Source organism: Oculina patagonica, chromosome 9 (assembly GCF_052425735.1).
Source record: "Oculina patagonica isolate OP01 chromosome 9, crgOcupat, whole genome shotgun sequence".
NCBI classification, from domain to species: domain Eukaryota; kingdom Metazoa; phylum Cnidaria; class Anthozoa; order Scleractinia; family Oculinidae; genus Oculina; species Oculina patagonica.
In genome coordinates this window covers 6,007,515-6,032,875 of record NC_135766.1, presented here as the reverse complement: position 1 = coordinate 6,032,875, position 25,361 = coordinate 6,007,515, and the positions used below count along the sequence as shown (strand labels likewise).

At 40.2% G+C, this 25,361-nt stretch overlaps 2 protein-coding genes across 2 annotated transcripts; both read right to left on the bottom strand.

Moving 5' to 3' along the window:
- Window positions 1–731: 731 nt before the first annotated feature.
- LOC144665474 (uncharacterized) lies at window positions 732–7,192 on the bottom strand. The gene is made up of 4 exons (XM_078526704.1): window positions 7,100–7,192; window positions 6,926–6,993; window positions 6,376–6,563; window positions 732–4,119 (listed from the first exon to the last, which is right to left on the bottom strand). The coding sequence occupies exons 3-4, from the start codon at window positions 6,506–6,508 to the stop codon at window positions 1,928–1,930; spliced, it is 2,325 nt and encodes a 774-aa protein (XP_078382830.1). The 5' UTR covers window positions 6,509–6,563; window positions 6,926–6,993; window positions 7,100–7,192; the 3' UTR covers window positions 732–1,927.
- Window positions 7,193–11,294: 4,102 nt separating this feature from the next.
- Window positions 11,295–17,617, bottom strand: LOC144665929 (uncharacterized). Its single transcript, XM_078527215.1, has 4 exons — window positions 17,373–17,617; window positions 17,197–17,264; window positions 16,576–16,751; window positions 11,295–14,342 (listed from the first exon to the last, which is right to left on the bottom strand). Exons 3-4 carry the CDS (start codon window positions 16,739–16,741, stop codon window positions 12,151–12,153), a joined length of 2,358 nt encoding a protein of 785 aa, XP_078383341.1. The 5' UTR covers window positions 16,742–16,751; window positions 17,197–17,264; window positions 17,373–17,617; the 3' UTR covers window positions 11,295–12,150.
- Window positions 17,618–25,361: the final 7,744 nt, after the last annotated feature.

The window sequence follows — 25,361 nt, the reverse complement described above, 5'->3', positions numbered from 1 at the left end:
CGCTCTTCTAAGGCGTCCACCAACACGGAGAAGAACATCAATAAGTATCGGATCTAGATTTGCAAGTGCACTCGATTTCTTAACACATTTCCCGCTTTTGACGGCTTCCAACTCTTCTGAGAAGGCGTCAATCTGGAAGAACTTAAGAATTTCTCTTTCTGCATTCTCCAATTCTTCAACATTAACTGAACAAGTCATCTTGGCTGATATCTCGTTGTTTTGTCTCTTGTTCCCCTGTCAGGAATCTCGACTGACAGCGAAAACACAGCGCGATAATCGTCAACGATTTGAACCAGGACGGGAACCGCTGGACGATAGAAATGAAACTTGAATACGCCTTATTCACATGAACAACCAAGGACTTCGGTCTTCGCTTCACCTCAGGGTGAGCGCTAACTACGCTTAAAATTCTGCACAGTTACTATGCGCAATGCAATGCTAAGCAATGACCTTAATTACCTGTTAACGTTCTGTTTCCTTTGATCCTTTAGTTTATGTTAGAGATTGACCTAATGTTAAGTTTTATCAAGGCACAGTACGAGATTTGCCAGTAAAACATTGCGCGCGGGTAAACCAGTGTGAACCATTTTGGTAAAAAAACGTTGGCTGGTTTTCACTAGGTACAAGCATAAGCAAAACGCAAGCATTCCCTGTGTCTCACTAGGAATCGCTGCCATAAGTATAAACACAAGAAAACAACATTGTTGGCTTTTCTTGAGATAAATGTGTTTATTGTGCCAAAATAGTTATTCATCGTTTCATTTTATTGTGCTCATGCGTACTGCAAGTGAGGACAGCATAATTAAGAAGAACGCGTGCATTCGTCCTTCTCATGCGTTTATGCGCATGCTTGCGCTTATCACGCCCAGTTGTGACCATCCTCAAGTCTGTGCTTCAGTCAAGGCCGACTATTGCTTCTTTCCTGGATTTTAGCATTGATCAACTAAAACATTGTTAATGAGCTAGGATTCCTTATTTGGGTGCGCGGTCAATCCTTTTTGCGTCCCTGTGACGTTCTTATTAATCAGGAGCCCATTGTATTAATACAGTAAGTAAGTCAGTCAGTCGGTCAGTCAGTCAGTCAGTAAGTACGTCAAAACTTTATTACCATGTCTATGTATTTAGCCCTTGTGGGCTAATTGGGGACACCAGTTAAAGATACTTAAAAACTATAAATACTTAAAAAATACTAACCATAACCATCACAGCAAGAAAAGATAACTTTACTGCGGTGTAAAGCGAACGTAAAGCTGGCGTAAATGTTTATTTAAGGAACTTTATTTTTCCTTTACACTTTTTTAAAGCTGACCTTTAACCCTTAATCTGTTGAATTTCCTAAAAAAGCAATCTTTAACCGTTAAATTGTATTTTTTTTTTTGGGGGGGGGGGGGTGGGGGTACGACGCTAAATTTCGCTAAACTTTGCTAGAAAAGCAGTTTTTCGCACCGCAGCAAGATTTTGGGGAAGATTCCATGTAAAAATGTACTAAACTTGACTTTGACGCTTGCGTATAAGCCAAAATTTGGAGATGCTGTGCGTATCGTCTTTACTACTTAACGTAGCCTACCAATGTTTTTTCTCAAGTAATATTATTACTGCTGAAGCAAAATATTAGAAAAATAATATCGCGAGCTAACTTGTGTACGGCTGCACATTTTGACGCGAGCCAAGCCGTCTAGCCCCGCAAAAAAAAATCAAAATTAAGTAACTTATGTAGTATGATTAAATAGTTATTGACTAACCTAGGTCGGGTCCGAGTGAAAATGATGACTTTGGGTCAATTTGCAGCGACCTCACTGCGCTCGGTCTGTGCGCCATGACCCGGAGCCAAATATTTTCCCGTCCGACCCTCCCAGTAAGTCAATAAGCTCGTAAATTAAGTTTAACGTGTACAAGTACAAAAGAACTTAAAGAAACCACGAGTCATTTAGGGTAATGAAAATATTGCAGACCAAAGCCTTTCAAAATAATGACCTTCCTCAGGGTTACGATGGTCATCTAAGAATGACAGAGCCTTGATGTAAAAGCTTTTCGGATGCTTCTTGATCATGTCTCTCGTTGCAGCGAAACATCCACTAGGGCAAAAATAAACAAATCTTGGAGGTGGAACGCCAAACAGTTCCTTGAAAAAATCCCGCAAAGTCAAATTAGCACGACGAATTTCACCACTTCTCAACATCTCACGCCATTTGGGCAAGTAGTGAATTCCTCCCCACGGCGCAAAACGTACGGGTTTATTACAAGTAATTTTCAATGATGTCATGCTTTTGATATCATAAACGTAATCCATAGGAGGCTGAGTAAAGAATCTACATTGCCAGTGACTGTTATCGGCCTGTAGGAAAATAGTTGTCTCTGGCAATTTGTCATAATTGCGTATGATGTGGTACAGATAAGTGTGACTTTCCCGGCCAACGTTAGGTAAGCGTTCCCAGGCATGTAGTTGCAAGGGCGGAGGGTGAAGATCATTGCCCTTATGATAGACATGAGCGTGGCTGGCTATCGGTGTAATCCAGTCAAGATTTTCATTATAATGAGCAATCACAAATTCGTAAGAAAAAAGCCGACCAGTGTTTCGCCTGGAATTGACAAAGTTTGGGTCAAAGTAAGTTTCCTCGGGAATTCCTCTTAGCAACATGTCGACGACTTCAACACCTTGCATGAACGAGTGATCTTGATTTGAAACCTCATATCGCCAACCTCCAAACCGACCGCGTGAGTAGATACCTTTAGATTGCAACCAAGGCTGGACCTTGTCCAGAATCGCTTCTCTGTTGATGGAAGGAATTGGATACCCGTGATCTAGCTGTCGATAGTATTTGGAAACAATCATATCTGATGTAATAAATCCGTAAACTATCAATGCGTGAATAGTGGCATTCATCAGATTGTCCTTTCTCCAGTATTCTAAATTGGAGTGTTGTTTAGGTTCTGCTGCCTCGCACATCAGTGACCATTGTTTTCCTGGCTGTGGGACGTGATCGTCTGAGTAACTGGAGAATACTGTTATCCTGTAGAATGGGGCGTCGGCGTCAGGAAAGTACATCCAGGACTTGTGTAAAAGCATCGGAGGAGGTTGACCAGTTAGGCCAATACCTATCACATGAGTGCGTGAATAAACCAGTTGGGATGTCAATTCCTTCATCTCCTCTAAAGACTCGTCTCTGCCAGTTATCATATTTACAAATACGTCGAGCGGTACTGTTGAGATTACAGTGTTAAATCGAATCTTCTGCACCAAAGGCATGGGGTTATATGCTTCTGTCTGCATTGATTTATCCGGTTTGCTCCTCTCGACCATTACATAATTTGTGTCGATATTTAGCCGTATGACTTTATGATAGAATTTAAACCAATTAGCAGGAAGCCGGTCAGCTAGGGCTTGCCATATTCCACCCGTTCCATTATACTTCGGATATCGAAAGACATTATTAGGTCCCCAGGCCGAATCTTTCGCTGACGCTTCATTGTCGTACATTTTAATCTTATGCTTGATCTTGGTGATATTAGGAACTGCAACGCGCTCGCCGACCCAGGCAGAGTTCATTTCAGAAGGATCTACGGTCCAAATTTTTCTATTGTACTTTCTCATAAATACTTCGCAAAGACCAACACCAAAGTTACGAACAAGCCACTGGTCGAAGTTAACAGGCCTTCCTTTTGTCACATTATTTGCTGCAACTTCTTCAAGCCCTGATAAGCACTTTTGCTGGTCTACTCTGTCCATAAACTCGATATTGTTTTGAACGGGATAAGGAACAAATCTTCTAATGCCATCAGACCCCTTCATGAAGGCATATGCCGCTCTTTCTCTTCGATTCCAACTCTTTATGGTTCTGTCCAGAGTGTCATCAAAGTACTCGTAATGTGAAAATACCACATGTCCTCCCATGTCCCAGAGGAATCCTTGATCGTCTCTTTCAGACGTAGCAAGCCCGCCTGGCTTGCCATGTTGTTCGAGAATAGCAACCTTTAGGTTAGGAAACTTTTTGTTTAGCTCAAAAAGTCGATGAGCAGCGCCTAGAGCTGTTGGACCTGAACCAATGATGATAATGTCGTATTTGTTTTCATCGTTATTCTCGGTGTCAAATTTAACGTCGGGAAAAATGGGACGATAACCTAAAAAGTGTAAAATTAAAGGTAAAATGTCATGTTTCCGCTCAAAAATTTCCTTTTATTGTGTTTATAACATAGGGAGAGGGATATACACCGAGAATGGAAATTGGCTGAGACAGGGGGCGGTCTTTTCTAAACTTTCTTTTAATCGATTGTAACTTGCCCGCTTCTGACTGGCCGAGTGGCAAGATCACTCGATCCTGATTGGCTGATCGTAATTTTGAATCAAAGCGCTCACTTATCGTTGCAAAGTTTGAATTAGCCTGAGTCACGTGATGTTCACTCGCATAACACGGCAGAGCTTTCAGGAGTTCGTTTTAAGGTGTTCGTGCAAAATTGAAAATACCACTTTACCGTTTTTGTGACAGTAAGGAACATGTCTATCTAGGATATCAGCATTTCAAAATACTTTATTTCCTAAACAAAGCACTGAATCGATAACAAAATTTGCATAGGGGTTTATGTTCTTTATGCCAAGCATACATGAAAAGAATGAAATTTTATAATTTTGATGACGTCGGGTGAAAACCGCCAATAGCCAAATCAAATCCTCAACAAAGTGTTAGTCACACAAACAATCAGTTCCGCCCCAATTTTTTCAGCCTGAGTTATTTTTCGCAGATTTAGCAATTATTGGATGAGGCAGAGTATGATATGAAGAATTATGCAGATCGAGGAGGGTGTTATCGGCTTCGGCGGATAACACCCTCCGAGACCCGCATAATTCTTCATATCATACGAAAGCCGAATTCAATAACTGTTTTATTATTCATTCAAAATATTTCCAGAGCTCCAAATGCACAAAATGAATTTAATAGGGTTTTGACAGTAGGCAAAGTACACAAATACAAACAACGTTCGCTTTTAAATTTGATTTAAACTTCAAAAACTCGGTTGCCTTCATTAAATTTCTTGTCCTTTATAGTGTCGATATTTAGCACTTGCTTGAAGTGTCTATTGAAGCTAAATCTGATGACACAAACTCACAAAACGATGTTTTCGAGTACAGGTTTCCATCGTTATTGCTTATTTCGACATAGAATTTTCGTAAAACCGCTCCAAATCCTCCGCTGTGGCTGGATCAGGGATTTTTTCCTCTTGAAGATACGCTTTCAAAATCGATCGATTCCCCTTCGTTGCTTTTTCCATGTTTTGACTTTCCTTGTCTTCTAATAACTTAAATATTTTACCTCTTCGTAATGCTCAAATCTAGCGGCCATTTTCGCGCTTTCAACCTGCTCGGCACGCAAAGCCGTTGTTGCGTGACGTCAGCGATCCTTGGGAGTGAGGTTGCGATCGGTTAATCATCCTTGGGAACGAGGTTGCGATCCGTTAATTTTTGATATTGGATGATTGACGTCATTTTAGTCAATCGTCGTATAATTGGACCTTCTTTCAAATTTGGTCGGCGCTAGCCGGTTAGCTGGAATTAACCGGGGATTGAAAGCCAATCAGAAACAGAGAAATATTTTGAATGAATAATAATTAAAATTAATTTTGACCGATCATACCTTCAATAATTTCGGATCATTTCGGGCAGAAGAAGTTGCTTTCTCGAACAAAAATGGAAAATTACTCTACGCAAATTTGAAGTTATCAAAGACGTTGACCAACTAAACCCGTTTAGCTATTTATTTCGTATTTCAATTTGTCGGACTGTATTTAGAAGTTCGGCTCATGTAAAGCACGGTGTATAATCTAAAAGTGAAGCAGTTCTTTGAAATAGAGCAAAGAAGAACTCACAAGCATCTGCCCGCAAGAAAGTTTTAGGTCTCACCGGATCGTAAACCCCTGGGGTTCTTTTGCAGAAAAACGGCACGGTAAAAAGGACTTTTCCAAGCCTTCTTTCTATCCTAGAAACGGCCGAGTGGACGTTTAGGGCATTTTGCTCAAGTGTGGTTTTGACACGAAAATTCGCAGCCAACACTACTTGCGTTCATTTGTTTCCGTTTGGTCAGGGCTAAACGAATTTATACTGTGCAGGGACAGGTATAAAGACCAGTATAGTTTTTCCCTATACGGACCTCCCAGCCGGCAAATAACATATATATATAAATAGAGGATATTACACGGTCGATACACGGCGGCGCGAAGAAGATGGGAAATGACGTCATCGATATCCTCACTAGTGAGGATATGGAAAATACACCACAACAGTCCCAGATGCAGTTTCGTATGAATTTTACGAGTGGTCTATTTTCCAGTAAAACACTCGCGGCTATATAATAAATATATATATATACTCAGAAGGTTATTTACCTTCCATGCCATTTGTATCTACTGCTCCAAACCAGTTTATGTAGACCGTGTGGAACAACGGCAACGGCAAGGCACCGACAAGGCAGACTATCAAAAGCAATCTTCTCAGTTTCCTTCGTGTCCTAAACCTCATTGTTCTGTTGCGCTCAAGCAATATGCTCGAAATAGACACCCACACGAGTTTTCATCTGCATAAATACAATGCATCTTTAAGTTAGTTCGTAACTATCTCATATCCAACAAGCGCGAATTTAATATTTTAATATTTTAGCTCCCCGGTACATGAGCTCAAATACCATGGCGTGTAAACCAATAAAAACTCAGGAATTGTAATGTACCATGGCTAGTTTTTAATAAAAGGCTAACAGATAGCGAACACGTTTAACAAGCTTAACATTTCCAATAAAACAAGACAGTACTTCGCATTAAAAATCTTTTACTATTCTGCACTGCTCAAGGCCTATTTATAGATGTAGTTGAAAAGAGCTGCAATGTCTCTGAATCAACTGTGGGTTATGAACTCATGGATAATAATGTTTTAACAACTTACTGTTGTCGCAAACTTAATCACGCGTAATCCATCTTGCACAATAAACACATCGAAGATGAACACGGTAACTGAAAATTGAACAACATTACAAACACAGAAATGAGCAAAAAATTACTTACAGCGAACGACAGGAGGAAAACAACAAAGGCAAAGCGAAATAAACGAGAAACTTACAAAGACGAATGTGACGACCTCGAACTTCAACCGTAAACTTAAACTCGACCGTAAACACGAAACTCATAAACCAACTAACTGAATAAATTTCACGCAACAGGATATATACCGATATTGAAATAAATACAACCTGTACATAACTGAATAGACTGATGAACAAAGGAAACTAAAAAACGCAAAAACTATCAAGAAACTATGAAACTAAAGCTAAACGAAACGAAAAATTCTGGGACTACATTCCGGCCCCTAAATACGAGGGTGAAAACCTTGTATTTGTCAACAATTTAATTGCCACCTAAAGCCATGATTGCTACTCAATGTCTATGCCAGACACGCAATCCTGAGCAGTCACGCAGAACCATGACGCCGTTTACACGCAAAGCAGGTCAAAAGCACACCACGTACACCTGAGTTAGCAAAAATCAGCCAGAACCTTTCTCACGGAAGGGATAGGACATATTCCACTCTTTTCATGAAAGTGCGTGATAAGTAATCGAGCGAGGTGGGACCCTTTAGGAATAATAATCTGATCAGGCCCTAAGGGACCGGTCATTATTTTTCGCCTGGGGGGAGCAGAGGATTTTGGAATAAACATGGTGAAATTTAGGTTACCCCCTCTTAAAACGTTATTCCATGAAGCGATCCCCCCTCATTACTATTGATAACTTTCGTGATCCCCCCCCCCCTGCCGATGTCTTTGCACCCATATGCAGTTACCAGTTATGGAGCCATGGCAAAAATATCTTCTGCCAAACCAACACTCCACGGAATTGAAGATTTTTAACAGCATTGCCAACATATTTACGAGTCTGTGTTTCGTCGCAAGTAATCTGGGAATCAGGAACTAGTTGCTTGAACAATAGCAAATGCGATTGGCGCTTAACTTGATAAGATAGAGGACCTGTCAAACAAAGAGAATACTATTCTTGAGTGCATTTTAGGCATAATAAAGAGTTGCATTCGAAGGCGATGAGTTCGCCTATTTAGAAAAAAAAACACAAAGACGAATCACTGCGCTGCACACGGAACCTCAGTCCGCCCCTACAGGTTTACAAAAGCGCGGATTGACCCCCAGGAGAGGCGACAAATGCTTCATGTTAAACAAACATGCTATTTCACAATGTTTTAGTTATCAGGAGTTATGGTTGACAATTTAGCATTCACCTGTCATGTTCAAAGATGAATATAAGCTAAGCACGTTTTAAAGGATAAATATAGATGTGTTAACACAAAACGTTCTCGATAAAAATTGAATTGTGCACATTCCGCAGTATGACAGTTTCCGTTTTATAAATAAAGTTGTGTTAGAACAAATTGAGACCGCAAATGCAATCATGTCCCAGTAGAAAAGGCGCGTTTATTTTGTATGCTCATAAACTTGCATTATCCAAACAGATTTGAGTGGTCCTGCATCTGAATCCTTCCAAAATCTTCAGTTATCCCCCCTTTTGGGCTCTCAGTTACGACTGACCCCCCCTTCTGTTCATCTATAATTCAAGTGATCCCCCCAAAATCCTCCGCTCCCCCCAGGCGATAAATAATGACCGGTCCCTAACCAGACCTTTGGCACACACAACAACATCAACATCAACAACAACAACAACAACAACAAGCTTTGTTTGCATGACTATAAGTAAATACAGTATTGCAAAAGCGTACAACTAAACTAAAGCGAAACTTATAACAATAATAATCATGTATTAGGAATGAAAAAAAGCAATTATGTATGTGTTACATTACTTTTATTCGATAGAAGATTATTTCGTAAGGATAAGCATCTCACAATGAACTTCATTAGTTGAGTATTTAACCCTATTCAGACCGGGCTTTTTTTGACCTTCTCAGACCGGGGGGGGGCTTCGGAAGCCCCCCTTATGTAACTTCCAGAATATTTAAGCAATCACAATGAAACTTATAGCATGTATTTGGTATACGTCACGTGGGATGGTGACGTCACATCACGTGACAATTACATCATGATGTCAAAACAGCCGCCATCTTGGATCCGCCATCTTGGATTTCAAAATTTTTCCAAAATGTCAGAAAACCACCCAAAATTACTGCAAAGTACTCAAAATCAATAAAAATGTGCATTAAAACCGTAAAAATGTAAAAATAATTTCATTAAAGTTAATTTTTATTAACAGAAACACGAAAATTACAAATTTGGGAAAACATGCCTGTGAAAATGCCGTTGCCATGGCGATGTCAAGTTTCTGACACATCATGCAACCCTACCAAATTATTGCCAGATAAATTTTAGGAAAAGTCAGAAAGTTTGGCAGCGTTTGGTTGAATCTTAAAAAAGTTATAAGAGTTCAAAGTCAACGCAGGCCTCAAAAGCCCCCCTCCCGGTCTGAATAGGGTTAAACTGAATAATTATCAGAATTCATTAATGTTTTGGTGGCTTGCATAGGAGGTAATTGTGTTATGTTTGGTATTTGATTCTCTGTTTTTTTTTTTGTAAAATTCATCTCTAAAACTACAGTATTTAGTACAATGGAAAAGTAAATGAACTTCGTCTTCAATTTGGTTTAATTCACACGTAGGGCAGAGTCTATTATCCCCTGGGATAATATGACTTCTAACTATTCTACTAACTATTCTAAGTTTCACTTATTCTCACGAGGCAAGATCTTGTTAGGAGGTTCTGGGGGCATGCCCTCCAGGAAAGTTGGAAAATTAGAAGCTCTGATACTCTTTCTTAACATTTTTCATAAGGTATTTCTTGAAAAAAATCAATCTTGTTCAACTGGTAATTATTTTCTTCCCAACTATTCAGAATTTGTTTTAAATTTTGGGTTAAAATCAAGACGAGGCAAGTGCCTCGTCTTGCCTCTTGCGAGTTACGGCCCTGCTGATTCTTAGAATCTTCAGCTAGAGGCGCTCTTCTAAGGCGTCCACCAACACGGAGAAGAACATCAATAAGTATCGGATCTAGATTTGCAAGTGCACTCGATTTCTTAACACATTTCCCGCTTTTGACGGCTTCCAACTCTTCTGAGAAGGCGTCAATCTGGAAGAACTTAAGAATTTCTCTTTCTGCATTCTCCAATTCTTCAACATTAACTGAACAAGTCATCTTGGCTGATATCTCGTTGTTTTGTCTCTTGTTCCCCTGTCAGGAATCTCGACTGACAGCGAAAACACAGCGCGATAATCGTCAACGATTTGAACCAGGACGGGAACCGCTGGACGATAGAAATGAAACTTGAATACGCCTTATTCACATGAACAACCAAGGACTTCGGTCTTCGCTTCACCTCAGGGTGAGCGCTAACTACGCTTAAAATTCTGCACAGTTACTATGCGCAATGCAATACTAAGCAATGACCTTAATTACCTGTTAACGTTCTGTTTCCTTTGATCCTTTAGTTTATGTTAGAGATTGACCTAATATTAAGTTTTATCAAGGCACAGTACGAGATTTGCCAGTAATAAAACATTGCGCGCGGGTAAACCAGTGTGAACCATTTTGGTAAAAAAACGTTGGCTGGTTTTCACTAGGTACAAGCATAAGCAAAACGCAAGCATTCCCTGTGTCTCACTAGGAATCGCTGCCATAAGTATAAACACAAGAAAACAACATTGTTGGCTTTTCTTGCGATAAATGTGTTTATTGTGCCAAAATAGTTATTCATCGTTTCATTTTATTGTGCTCATGCGTACTGCAAGTGAGGACAGCATAATTAAGAAGAACGAGTGCATTCGTCCTTCTCATGCGTTTATGCGCATGCTTGCGCTTATCACGCCCAGTTGTGACCATCCTCAAGTCTGTGCTTCAGTCAAGGCCGACTATTGCTTCTTTCCTGGATTTTAGCATTGATCAACTAAAACATTGTTAATGAGCTAGGATTCCTTATTTGGGTGCGCGGTCAATCCTTTTTGCGTCCCTGTGACGTTCTTATTAATACAGTAAGTAAGTAAGTAAGTCAGTCAGTCAGTCAGTCAGTCAGTCAGTCAGTCAGTCAGTCAGTCAGTCAGTCAGTCAGTCAGTCAGCTGTCGTCGTCTTCAGTCAGTCATCATCATCTGTCAGTCTCTCATCTCTCTCTCTGTCGTCTCATTCATCAGTCATCAGTCAGTCATCATCATCAGTCAGTCTGTCAGTCTGTCAGTCTGTCATCATCATCATCAGTCATATCATCTCTGTCATCTGTCATTCGTCATCATCATCAGTCAGTCATATATAGTCAGTCAGTCAGTCAGTCAGTCAGTCAGTAAGTACGTCAAAACTTTATTACCATGTCTATATATATAGCCCTTGTGGGCTAATTGGGGACACCAGTTAAAGATACTTAAAAACTATAAATACTTAAAAAATACTAACCATAACCATGACAGCAAGAAAAGATAACTTAACTGCGGTGTAAAGCGAACGTAAAGCTGGCGTAAATGTTTATTTAAGGAACTTTATTTTTCCTTTACACTTTTTTAAAGCAGACCTTTAACCCTTAATCTGTTGAATTTCCTAAAAAAGCAATCTTTAACCGTTAAATTGTATTTTTTTGGGGGGAGGGGGGTACGACGCTAAATTTCTCTAAACTTTGCTAGAAAAGCACTTTTTCGCACTGCAGCAAGACTTTGAGGAAGATTCCATGTAAAAATGTACTAAACTTGACTTTGGCGCTTGCGTATAAGCCAAAATTTGGAGATGCTGTGCGTATCGTCTTTACTACTTAACGTAGCCTACCAATGTTTTTTCTCAAGTAATATTATTACTGCTGAAGCAAAATATTAGAAAAATAATATCGCGAGCTAACTTGTGTACGGCTGCACATTTTGACGCGAGCCAAGCCGTCTAGCCCCGCAAAAAAAAATCAAAATTAAGTAACTTATGTAGTATGATTAAATAGTTATTGACTAACCTAGGTCGGGTCCGAGTGAAAATGATGACTTTGGGTCAATTTGCAGCGACCTCACTGCGCTCGGTCTGTGCGCCAAGACCCGGAGCCAAATATTTTCCCGTCTGACCCTCCCATTAAGTCAATTAACTCGTAAATTAAGTTTAACGTGTACAAGTACAAAAGAACTTAATGAAACCACGAGTCATTTAGGGTAATGAAAATATTGCAGACCAAAGCCTTTCAAAATAATGACCTTCCTCAGGGTTACGATGGTCATCTAAGAATGATAGAGCCTTGATGTAAAAGCTTTTCGGATGCTTCTTGATCATGTCTCGCGTTGCAGCGAAACATCCACTAGGGCAAAAATAAACGAATCTTGGAGGTGGAACGCCAAACAGTTCCTTGAAAAAATCCCGCAAAGTCAAATTAGCACAACGAATTTCACCACTTCTCAACATCTCACGCCATTTGGGCAAGTAGCGAATTCCTCCCCACGGCGCAAAACGTACGGGTTTATTACAAGTAATTTTCAATGATGTCATGCTTTTGATATCATAAACGTAATCCATAGGAGGCTGAGTAAAGAATCTACATTGCCAGTGACTGTTATCGGCCTGTAGGAAAATAGTTGTCTCTGGCAATTTGTCATAATTGCGTATGATGTGGTACAGATAAGTGTGACTTTCCCGGCCAACGTTAGGTAAGCGTTCCCAGGCATATAGTTGCAAGGGCGGAGGGTGAAGATCATTGCCCTTATGATAGACATGAGCGTGGCTGGCTATCGGTGTAATCCAGTCAAGATTTTCATTATAATGAGCAATCACAAATTCGTAAGAAAAAAGCCGACCAGTGTTTCGCCTGGAATTGACAAAGTTTGGGTCAAAGTAAGTTTCCTCGGGAATTCCTCTTAGCAACATGTCGACGACTTCAACACCTTGCATGAACGAGTGATCTTGATTTGAAACTTCATATCGCCAACCTCCAAACCGACCGCGTGAGTAGATACCTTTAGATTGCAACCAAGGCTGGACCTTGTCCAGAATCGCTTCTCTGTTGATGGAAGGAATTGGATACCCGTGATCTAGCTGTCGATAGTATTTGGAAACAATCATATCTGATGTAATAAATCCATAAACTATCAATGCATGAATAGTGGCATTCATCAGATTGTCCTTTCTCCAGTATTCTAAATTGGAGTGTTGTTTAGGTTCTGCTGCCTCGCACATCAGTGACCATTGTTTTCCTGGCTGTGGGACGTGATCGTCTGAGTAACTGGAGAATACTGTTATCCTGTAGAATGGGGCGTCGGCGTCAGGAAAGTACATCCAGGACTTGTGTAAAAGCATCGGAGGAGGTTGACCAGTTAGGCCAATACCTATCACATGAGTGCGTGAATAAACCAGTTGGGATGTCAATTCCTTCATCTCCTCTAAAGACTCGTCTCTGCCTGTTATCATATTTACAAATACGTCGAGCGGTACTGTTGAGATTACAGTGTTAAATCGAATCTTCTGCACCAGAGGCATGGGGTTATATGCTTCTGTCTGCACTGATTTATCTGGTTTGCTCCTCTCAACTATTACAGTATTTGTGTCGATATTCAGCCGTATGACTTTATTATAGAATTTAAACCAAATACCAGGAAGCCGGTCAGCTAGGGCTTGCCATATTCCACCCGTTCCATTATACTTCGGATATCGAAAGACATTATTAGGTCCCCAGGCCGAATCTTTCGCTGACGTTTCATTGTCGTACATTTTAATCTTATGCTTGATGTTGGTGATATTAGGAACTGCAACGCGCTCGCCGACCCAGGCAGAGTTCATTTCAGAAGGATCTACGGTCCAAATTTTTCTATTGTACTTTCTCATAAATACTTCGCAAAGACCAACACCAAAGTTACGAACAAGCCACTGGTCGAAGTTAACAGGCCTTCCTTTTGTCACATTATTTGCTGCAACTTCTTCAAGCCCTGATAAGCACCTTTGCTGGTCCACTCTGTCCATAAACTCGACATTGTTTTGAACGGGATAAGGAACAAATCTTCTAATGCCATCAGACCCCTTCATGAAGGCATATGCCGCTCTTTCTCTTCGATTCCAACTCTTTATGGTCCTGTCCAGAGTGTCATCAAAGTATTCGTAGTGTGAAAATATCACATGTCCTCCCATGTCCCAGAGGAAGCCTTGATCGTCTCTTTCAGACGTAGCAAGCCCGCCTGGCTTGCCATGTTGTTCGAGAATAGCAACCTTTAGGTTAGGAAACTTTTTGTTTAGCTCAAAAAGTCGATGAGCAGCGCCTAGAGCTGTTGGACCTGAACCAATGATGATAATGTCGTATTTGTTTTCATCGTTATTCTCGGTGTCAAATTTAACGTCGGGAAAAATGGGACGATAACCTAAAAAGTGTAAAATTAAAAGGTAAAATGTCATGTTGGCGCGAAAATAAGTATTTTTCACTTAACATTTTAGATCCGCTCAATAATTCCTTTTATAGTGTTTATAACATAGGGAGAGGGATATACACTAAGAATGGAAATTGGCTGAGACATGGGGTGGGGAGGGGGGGGGGGTCTTTTCTAAATTTTCTTTTAATCGATTGTAACTTGCCTGCTTCTGGCTGGCCGAGTAGAAAGATCACTCGATCCTAATTGGCTGATCGTAATTTTGAATCAAAGCGCTCACTTATCGTTGCAAAGTTTGAATTAGCCTGATTCACGTGATATTCACTCACATAGCACGGAAGAGCTTTCAGGAGTTAGTTTTAAGGTGTTCGTGCAAAATTGAAAATACCACTAAGATGGAATCCACCAGGAAGTCGAGTAATATTTATTTAAGTTGGGCAAAAATCGAGTACCAGAATAATTTTCTATCCTATTGCGTTATTTCCTACCCTTAATAAAAGGTAAATATGTAAGTAACTATCCGTGATAACACCAACAACAATTTCTTATCAGAGTCTGAGAAAATGAATTTCAAAATTCACAAGCTATAGGCAAAATCTCACGAGTAGCCATTTTGTAAAATCGTCTTTAAGCGATTCAGTGGCATGGAATTCAGTGGAACTTCGAAATTTGTTTTCGATGTTTGGTGTTGTTAGAAAAGATTTCTTTTGATAAGATATTTGAAGCAGTAACACAAAAGTTTGCAATAAGGTGCAGATAATTTTGGTACAACAATTTCTTATCAGAGTCTGAGAAAATGAAATTCAAAGTTCACTAGCTATAGGCAAAAGCTCCGTCTTTTAACGATTCAGTGGAATTCAGTGGAACTTCGAAACTGGTTTTCCATGTTTGGTGTTGTTAGAAAAGATTTATTTTGATAAGATATTTGAAGCAGTAACACAATAGCTTGCAATAAGGTGTAAATAATTTGTGGTACATAATTTTGTCCAATAACTACTCGAAGTCCTGGCGGATTCCACCTTAAAAACATCCGTTTTTGTGACAGTAAGGAACATGTTTATCAAGGATATTAGAATTTCAAAATACTTTATTTCCTAAAGAAAGCACTGAATCGATAACAAAATTTGCATAGAGGTTCATGTTCGTTCTTAATGCCAAGAATACATGAAAAGAATGAAAAGATTTTATAATTTTGATGACGTCGGGTGAAAACCGCCAATAGCCAAATCAAATCCTCAACAAAGTTTAAGCCTGGTTTTCACTAGCCGCGCCGACCCGTCGCCCTCTGCGACCTCCCGCGTCAGACTGGGTCTCGCGCACAGTGCGCCCTGTGCTGTGCTGCCCCACTCACATCGCCGTGCTCCGGCCGTCCGTGACCTGTTCCTGCTCCGCCGGCAGTCACACAAACAATCAGTTCCGCCCCGATTTTTTTCAGCCTGAGTTATTTTGCTTGAACAGCATGCGCAGATAATGGTTTACCACCTAAACAAACATGACCGCTAATAACGAAAATTCTTGTTGTCCTCTTTTAGGGCGAACGAGAATGAGACTTGCACGGTCGTCTTGTTAATTCGGATGTGAAATAGCCGCCACAGGAATTGGAGAGCCACAAAAAGGAGAGAAGTCAACAACTTTTTGTTCCTACAGATACATATTTAAAATTAATTTTCACCGATCATACCTTCAATAATTTCGGATCATTTCGGGCAGAAAAAGTTGCTTTCTCGAACAAAAATGGAAAATCACTCTACGCAAATTTGAAGTTATCAAAGACGTTGACCAACTAAACCCGTTTAGCTATTTATTTCGACGTATTTCAGTTTGTCTGACTGGCCAGGAGTTGCGTACACTTGCGTTGACTTGCGTTCATTTTGGTGGAGATCATATCTGCACGCCCGTAAGTCAACGCAAGTTTTTCACCGTTTAGCCACCCAACGCAATTTAACTTAAGTCTTGCTGTTTACTTCAAGTACTGAATTGCAACTAGCATTAAAATGGCTTTTTGACAACTTGCGTTCACTTTCGAGTAAACTTACGAGTCCGTTTGGGCAGCCAACACAAGTCTGTTCGCAAGTTCAACTTGAGACTACTTGCGTTCACTTGTTTACGTTTGGCCAGGGCTTAACGAATTTATACTGTGCCAAGACCAGTATAGTTTTTTCCTATACGGACCTCCCAGCCGGCAAATAACATATATATATATATATATACTCAGAAGGTTATTTACCTTCCATGCCATTTGTATCTACTGCTCCAAACCAGTTCATGTAGACCGTGTGGAATAACAAAACGGCACCGGCAAGGCAGACTATCAAAAGCAATGTTCTCCTTCGTGTCCTAAACCTCATTGTTCTGTTGCGCTCAAGCAATATGCTCGAAATAGACACCCACATGAGTTTTCATCTGCATAAATACAATGCATCTTTAAGTTAGTTCGTAGCTGTACGCATATCAGGCAACAAGCGCAATATTTAATAGTTTTAACAATTACTTAATCACTACAATTGGAGCAAATTAACAATATTCCTCAAAGTCATGAGGTGGCTATAACTACCATATTTTTGGTCCATGGTATATGAGCTCAAACACCATGGCCTGTAAACCAATAAAAACTCAGGAATTGCAATGTACCATGGCTAGTTTTTAATAAAAGGCTAACAGATAGCGAACACATTTAGCAAGCTTAACATTTCCAATAAAACAAGACAGAACTTCGCATTGAAAATCTTTTACTATTCTGCACTGCTCAAGGCCTATTTATAGATGTAGTTGAAAAGAGCTGCAATGTCTCTGAAAATAATCAACTGTGGGTCATGAACTCATGGATAATATTATTTTAAGAACTTACTGTAGTCGCAAACTCAATCACGCGTAATCCATCTTGCACAATAAACACATCGAAGATGAACACGGTAACTGAAAATTGAACAACATTACAAACACAGAAACGAGAAAAAAATAACTTACAGCGAACGACAGGAGGAAAACAGAACAACGGCAAAGCGAAATAAACCAGACACTTACAGAGACGAATGTGACGACCTCGAACTTCAACCGTAAACTTAAACTCGACCGTAAACACGAAACTCATAAACCAACTAACTGAATAAATTTCACGCAACAGGATATATACCGATATTCAAATAAATATAACCTGTACATAACTGAATAGACTGATGAACAAAGGAAACTAAAAAACGCAAAAACTATCAAGAAGCTATGAAACTAAAGCTAAACGAAACGAAAAATTCTGGGCCTACATTCCGGCCCCTAAATACGAGGGTGAAAACCTTGTATTTGTCAACAATTTTATTGCCACCTAAAGCCATGATTGCTACTCAATGTCTATGCCAGACACGCAATCCTGAGCAGTCACGCAGAACCATGACGCTGTTTACACGCAAAGCAGGTCAAAAGCACACCACGTACACCTGAGTTAGCACGAATCAGCCAGAACCTTTCTCACGGAAGGGATAGGACATATTCCACTCTTTTCATGAAAGTGCGTGATAAGTAATCGAGCGAGGTGGGACCCTTTAGGAATAATAATCTGATCAGGCCCTAAGGGACCGGTCATTATTTATCGCCTGGGGGGAGCAGAGGATTTTGGAATAAACATGGTGAAATTTAGGTTACCCCCTCTTAAAACGTTATTCCATGAAGCGATCCCCCCTCATTACTATTGATAACTTTCGTGATCCCCCCCCCCCCCCTGCCGATGTCTTTGCACCCATATGCAGTTACCAGTTATGGAGCCATGGCAAAAATATCTTCTGCCAAACCAACACTCCACGGAATTGAAGATTTTTAACAGCATTGCTAACATATTTACGAGTCTGTGTTTCGTCGCAAGTAATCTGGGAATCAGGAACTAGTTGCTTGAACAATAGCAAATGCGATTGGCGCTTAACTTGATAAGATAGAGGACCTGTCAAACAAAGAGAATACTATTCTTAAGTGCATTTTAGGCATAATAAAGAGTTGCATTCTGTTGCATTCGAAGGCGATGAGTTCGCCTATTTAGAAAAAAAAACACAAAGACGAATCACTGCGCTGCACACGGAACCTCAGTCCGCCCCTACAGGTTTACAAAAGCGCGGATTGACCCCCAGGAGAGGCGACAAATGCTTCATGTTAAACAAACATGCTATTTCACAATGTTTTAGTTATCAGGAGTTATGGTTGACAATTTAGCATTCACCTGTCATGTTCAAAGATGAATATAAGCTAAGCACGTTTTAAAGGATAAATATAGATGTGTTAACACAAAACGTTCTCGATAAAAATTGAATTGTGCACATTCCCCAGTATGACAGTTTCCGTTTTATAAATAAAGTTGTGTTAGAACAAATTGAGACCGCAAATGCAATCATGTCCCAGTAGAAAAGGCGCGTTTATTTTGTATGCTCATAAACTTGCATTATCCAAACAGATTTGAGTGGTCCTGCATCTGAATCCTTCCAAAATCTTCAGTGATCCCCCCTTTTGGGCTCTCAGTTACGACTGACCCCCCCTTCTGTTCATCTATAATTCAAGTGATCCCCCCAAAATCCTCCGCTCCCCCCAGGCGATAAATAATGACCGGTCCCTAACCAGACCTTTGGCACACACAACAACATCAACATCAACATCAACAACAACAACAACAACAACAAGCTTTGTTTGCATGACTATAAGTAAATACAGTATTGCAAAAGCGTACAACTAAACTAAAGCGAAACTTATAACAATAATAATCATGTAATAGGAATGAAAAAAGCAATTATGTATGTGTTACATTACTTTTATTCGATAGAAGATTATTTCGTAAGGATAAGCATCTCACAATGAACTTCATTAGTTGAGTATTTAACCCTATTCAGACCGAGCTTTTTTTGACCTTCTCAGACCGGGGGGGGGGGGCTTCGGAAGCCCCCCTTATGTAACTTCCAGAATATTTAAGCAATCACAATGAAACTTATAGCATGTATTTGGTATACGTCACGTGGGATGGTGACGTCACATCACGTGACAATTACATCATGATGTCAAAACAGCCGCCATCTTGGATCCGCCATCTTGGATTTCAAAATTTTTCCAAAATGCCAGAAAACCACCCAAAATTACTGCAAAGTACTCAAAATCAATAAAAATGTGCTTTAAAACCGTAAAAATGTAAAAATAATTTCATTAAAGTTAATTTTTATTAACAGAAACACGAAAATTACAAATTTGGGAAAACATGCCTGTGAAAATGCCGTTGCCATGGCGATGTCAAGTTCCTGACACATCATGCAACCCTACCAAATTATTGCCAGATAAATTTTAGGAAAAGTCAGAAAGTTTGGCAGCGTTTGGTTGAATCTTAAAAAAGTTATAAGAGTTCAAAGTCAACGCGGGCCTCAAAAGCCCCCCTCCCGGTCTGAATAGGGTTAAACTGAATAATTATCAGAATTCATTAATGTTTTGGTGGCTTGCATAGGAGGTAATTGTGTTATGTTTGGTATTTGATTCTCTGTTTTTTTTTTGTAAAATTCATCTCTAAAACTACAGTATTTAGTACAATGGAAAAGTAAATGAACTTCGTCTTCAATTTGGTTTAATTCACACGTAGGGCAGAGTCTATTATCCCCTGGGATAATAGACTCTAACTATTCTACTAACTATTCTATGTTTCACTTATTCTCACGAGGCAAGATCTTGTTAGGAGGTTCTGGGGGCATGCCCTCCAGGAAAGTTGGAAAATTAGAAGCTCTGATACTCTTTCTTAACATTTTTCATAAGGTATTTCTTGAAAAAAATCAATCTTGTTCAACTGGTAATTATTTTCTTCCCAACTATACAGAATTTGTTTTAAATTTTGGGTTAAAATCAAGACGAGGCAAGTGCCTCGTCTTGCCTCTTGCTAGTTACGGCCCTGCTGATGCTTAGAATCTTCAGCTAGAGGCGCTCTTCTAAGGCGTTCACCAACACGGAGAAGAACATCAATAAGTATCGGATCTACAACCCAAGACAATACTCCTTGGGAAGGTTGCACATAAGCACTGAGATTTCAAAAACGTTTAAATAAATCTAATCTCTAGGTACGTACACAAGATGTATGGGCCCCCCTCTCCCCCATATCCCCCATAAGTATTACTGAACATTATGATAGACAATATGCTGTGATTGAAGTCTCTAGGTATACCTCAACATTGAATGAGGGGTGAGGGGAGCGCAAACTAGGTGACCTTCCCAACAGTATTGTCTGGGGTTGTAGACTTGCAAGTGCACTTGTTTTCTTAACACATGTCCCGCTTTTGACGGCTTCCAACTCTTCTGAGAAGGCGTCAATCTGGAAGAACTTAAGAATTTCTCTTTCTGCATTTTCCAATTCTTTAACATTAAACTTGTCATCTTGGCTGATATCTCGTTGTTTTGTCTCTTGTTTCCTTGTCAGGAATCTCGACTGACAGCGAAAACACAGCGCGATAATTTTCAACAATTTTGAACCAGGACGAGAACCGCTGGACGATAGAAATGAAACTTGAATACGCCTTATTCACATGAACAACCAAGGACTTCGGTCTTCGCTTCACCTCAAGGTCGTCTTCTTCTAATTCTGCACTGCATTGAGGAGATTTCTCCCATTCAGATTTCTGTTTCAGGAGGAACGCCGGCCCCTATATCCAGCGGTCATTCTTAATGTAGAACTCTGCAGTAGCTCCTCGGGACACGTCATCAGCAGGAGTAGACTTTGTTTTGATTTATCTCCACTTTGAGGGACTTGAATCCTCTCTAATGAAGGCGGCACGATTGGTAACATAAGTGTGGGAACGTTTGGATTAGGGACCGGTCATTATTTATCGCCTGGGGGGAGCAGAGGATTTTGGAATAAACATGGTGAAATTTAGGTTACCCCCTCTTAAAACGTTATTCCATGAAGCGATCCCCCCTCATTACTATTGATAACTTTCGTGATCCCCCCCCCCTGCCGATGTCTTTGCACCCATATGCAGTTACCAGTTATGGAGCCATGGCAAAAATATCTTCTGCCAAACCAACACTCCACGGAATTGAAGATTTTTAACAGCATTGCCAACATATTTACGAGTCTGTGTTTCGTCGCAAGTAATCTGGGAATCAGGAACTAGTTGCTTGAACAATAGCAAATGCGATTGGCGCTTAACTTGATAAGATAGAGGACCTGTCAAACAAAGAGAATACTATTCTTAAGTGCATTTTAGGCATAATAAAGAGTTGCATTCGAAGGCGATGAGTTCGCCTATTTAGAAAAAAAAACACAAAGACGAATCACTGCGCTGCACACGGAACCTCAGTCCGCCCCTACAGGTTTACAAAAGCGCGGATTGACCCCCAGGAGAGGCGACAAATGCTTCATGTTAAACAAACATGCTATTTCACAATGTTTTAGTTATCAGGAGTTATGGTTGACAATTTAGCATTCACCTGTCATGTTCAAAGATGAATATAAGCTAAGCACGTTTTAAAGGATAAATATAGATGTGTTAACACAAAACGTTCTCGATAAAAATTGAATTGTGCACATTCCGCAGTATGACAGTTTCCGTTTTATAAATAAAGTTGTGTTAGAACAAATTGAGACCGCAAATGCAATCATGTCCCAGTAGAAAAGGCGCGTTTATTTTGTATGCTCATAAACTTGCATTATCCAAACAGATTTGAGTGGTCCTGCATCTGAATCCTTCCAAAATCTTCAGTTATCCCCCCTTTTGGGCTCTCAGTTACGACTGACCCCCCCTTCTGTTCATCTATAATTCAAGTGATCCCCCCAAAATCCTCCGCTCCCCCCAGGCGATAAATAATGACCGGTCCCTAACCAGACCTTTGGCACACACAACAACATCAACATCAACATCAACAACAACAACAACAACAACAAGCTTTGTTTGCATGACTATAAGTAAATACAGTATTGCAAAAGCGTACAACTAAACTAAAGCGAAACTTATAACAATAATAATCATGTATTAGGAATGAAAAAAGCAATTATGTATGTGTTACATTACTTTTATTCGATAGAAGATTATTTCGTAAGGATAAGCATCTCACAATGAACTTCATTAGTTGAGTATTTAACCCTATTCAGACCGGGCTTTTTTTGACCTTCTCAGACCGGGGGGGGGGCTTCGGAAGCCCCCCTTATGTAACTTCCAGAATATTTAAGCAATCACAATGAAACTTATAGCATGTATTTGGTATACGTCACGTGGGATGGTGACGTCACATCACGTGACAATTACATCATGATGTCAAAACAGCCGCCATCTTGGATCCGCCATCTTGGATTTCAAAATTTTTCCAAAATGTCAGAAAACCACCCAAAATTACTGCAAAGTACTCAAAATCAATAAAAATGTGCATTAAAACCGTAAAAATGTAAAAATAATTTCATTAAAGTTAATTTTTATTAACAGAAACACGAAAATTACAAATTTGGGAAAACATGCCTGTGAAAATGCCGTTGCCATGGCGATGTCAAGTTTCTGACACATCATGCAACCCTACCAAATTATTGCCAGATAAATTTTAGGAAAAGTCAGAAAGTTTGGCAGCGTTTGGTTGAATCTTAAAAAAGTTATAAGAGTTCAAAGTCAACGCAGGCCTCAAAAGCCCCCCTCCCGGTCTGAATAGGGTTAAACTGAATAATTATCAGAATTCATTAATGTTTTGGTGGCTTGCATAGGAGGTAATTGTGTTATGTTTGGTATTTGATTCTCTGTTTTTTTTTTGTAAAATTCATCTCTAAAACTACAGTATTTAGTACAATGGAAAAGTAAATGAACTTCGTCTTCAATTTGGTTTAATTCACACGTAGGGCAGAGTCTATTATCCCCTGGGATAATAGACTCTAACTATTCTACTAACTATTCTAAGTTTCACTTATTCTCACGAGGCAAGATCTTGTTAGGAGGTTCTGGGGGCATGCCCTCCAGGAAAGTTGGAAAATTAGAAGCTCTGATACTCTTTCTTAACATTTTTCATAAGGTATTTCTTGAAAAAAATCAATCTTGTTCAACTGGTAATTATTTTCTTCCCAACTATACAGAATTTGTTTTAATTTTGGGTTAAAATCAAGACGAGGCAAGTGCCTCGTCTTGCCTCTTGCTAGTTACGGCCCTGCTGATGCTTAGAATCTTCAGCTAGAGGCGCTCTTCTAAGGCGTCCACCAACACGGAGAAGAACATCAATAAGTATCGGATCTACAACCCAAGACAATACTCCTTGGGAAGGTTGCACATAAGCACTGAGATTTCAAAAACGTTTAAATAAATCTAATCTCTAGGTACGTACACAAGATGTATGGGCCCCCCTCTCCCCCATATCCCCCATAAGTATTACTGAACATTATGATAGACAATATGCTGTGATTGAAGTCTCTAGGTATACCTCAACATTGAATGAGGGGTGAGGGGAGCGCAAACTAGGTGACCTTCCCAACAGTATTGTCTGGGGTTGTAGACTTGCAAGTGCACTTGTTTTCTTAACACATGTCCCGCTTTTGACGGCTTCCAACTCTTCTGAGAAGGCGTCAATCTGGAAGAACTTAAGAATTTCTCTTTCTGCATTCTCCAATTCTTTAACATTAAACTTGTCATCTTGGCTGATATCTCGTTGTTTTGTCTCTTGTTTCCTTGTCAGGAATCTCGACTGACAGCGAAAACACAGCGCGATAATTTTCAACAATTTTGAACCAGGACGAGAACCGCTGGACGATAGAAATGAAACTTGAATACGCCTTATTCACATGAACAACCAAGGACTTCGGTCTTCGCTTCACCTCAAGGTCGTCTTCTTCTAATTCTGCACTGCATTGAGGAGATTTCTCCCATTCAGATTTCTGTTTCAGGAGGAACGCCGGCCCTTATATCCAGCGGTCATTCTTAATGTAGAACTCTGCAGTAGCTCCTCGGGACGCGTCATCAGCAGGAGTAGACTTTGTTTTGATTTATCTCCACTTTGAGGGACTTGAATCCTCTCTAATGAAGGCGGCACGATTGGTAACATAAGTGTGGGAACGTTTGGATTCATTTCCAATGTAACGCAACACAGTTATGCTATCAGACCAGAAAGTGATGTTATCGATCGGAATCTCTAACACCTTCTTCAAATTTGTTTAAACGGACGGACAGAGTAGCAGCTGCTGACTCCAATCGAGGGATAGTGACTTGTTTCAAGGGGGCGAGACGGGACTTTCCTAGCAGGAAAGAGCAGTGAATTTGACCATCAGAGTCAACCACGCGAAGATATGAAACGGCTCCATAAGCAGACTGAGAGGCGTCGCAGAAATGATGGGTCTCACTTGAAACAATTCTTCCGGCAACACCGCACTTAACGCATCGATCAACTGAGACCTGGGAAAGTTTTGGCAACCCGTTAAGCCACACTCGCCACTGAGATACCGTATTTATTCGATTAAGCGCCCTGGGCGCTTATTAAATTATTAGACCTTCAGGGTGGGCGCTTACTCGAGGTGGGCGCTTATTCGAGGCTGGGCGGTTATTGAATTTTCACCATTTTCAGCAAGTAGTATGTTTATTTTGCAAGAAAACAATGTATAATAACTAAACGTGAAGGTGTACGAAAGCTGAATTTTAAATGTTCATTGAAAGTTTCAGTAAAAAAAACTAAACAAAACTCGGTCTTCGGGATAGTCTCTTAGTAGTACTTAGTCAATTTTGATCTCAACTTCAACAATAATCAAGTTTCCTCTTGTGCTCTCATTTTAGTGGGGTGGGGGTGGGCGCTTATTCGAGGCTGGGCGCTTATTAACTTTTTCTACCTACAGGGTGGGCGCTTATTCGAGGTTGGGCGCTAAATCGAATAAATACGGTAAGTTGTTGCTGGGAATCTCGTCATCCCAACCCAGGCCCTTTCTGCACAAATCCTGGAGGAGCAGTTTCGCTGGAAGGACGAAAGGCGCTGCCATACCGAGAGGAACGTAAACGGAACTTACAACAGACAGAATTTCACGCCTAGTACAAGGTTTCTCCTTAATGTTCACTTTGAAAC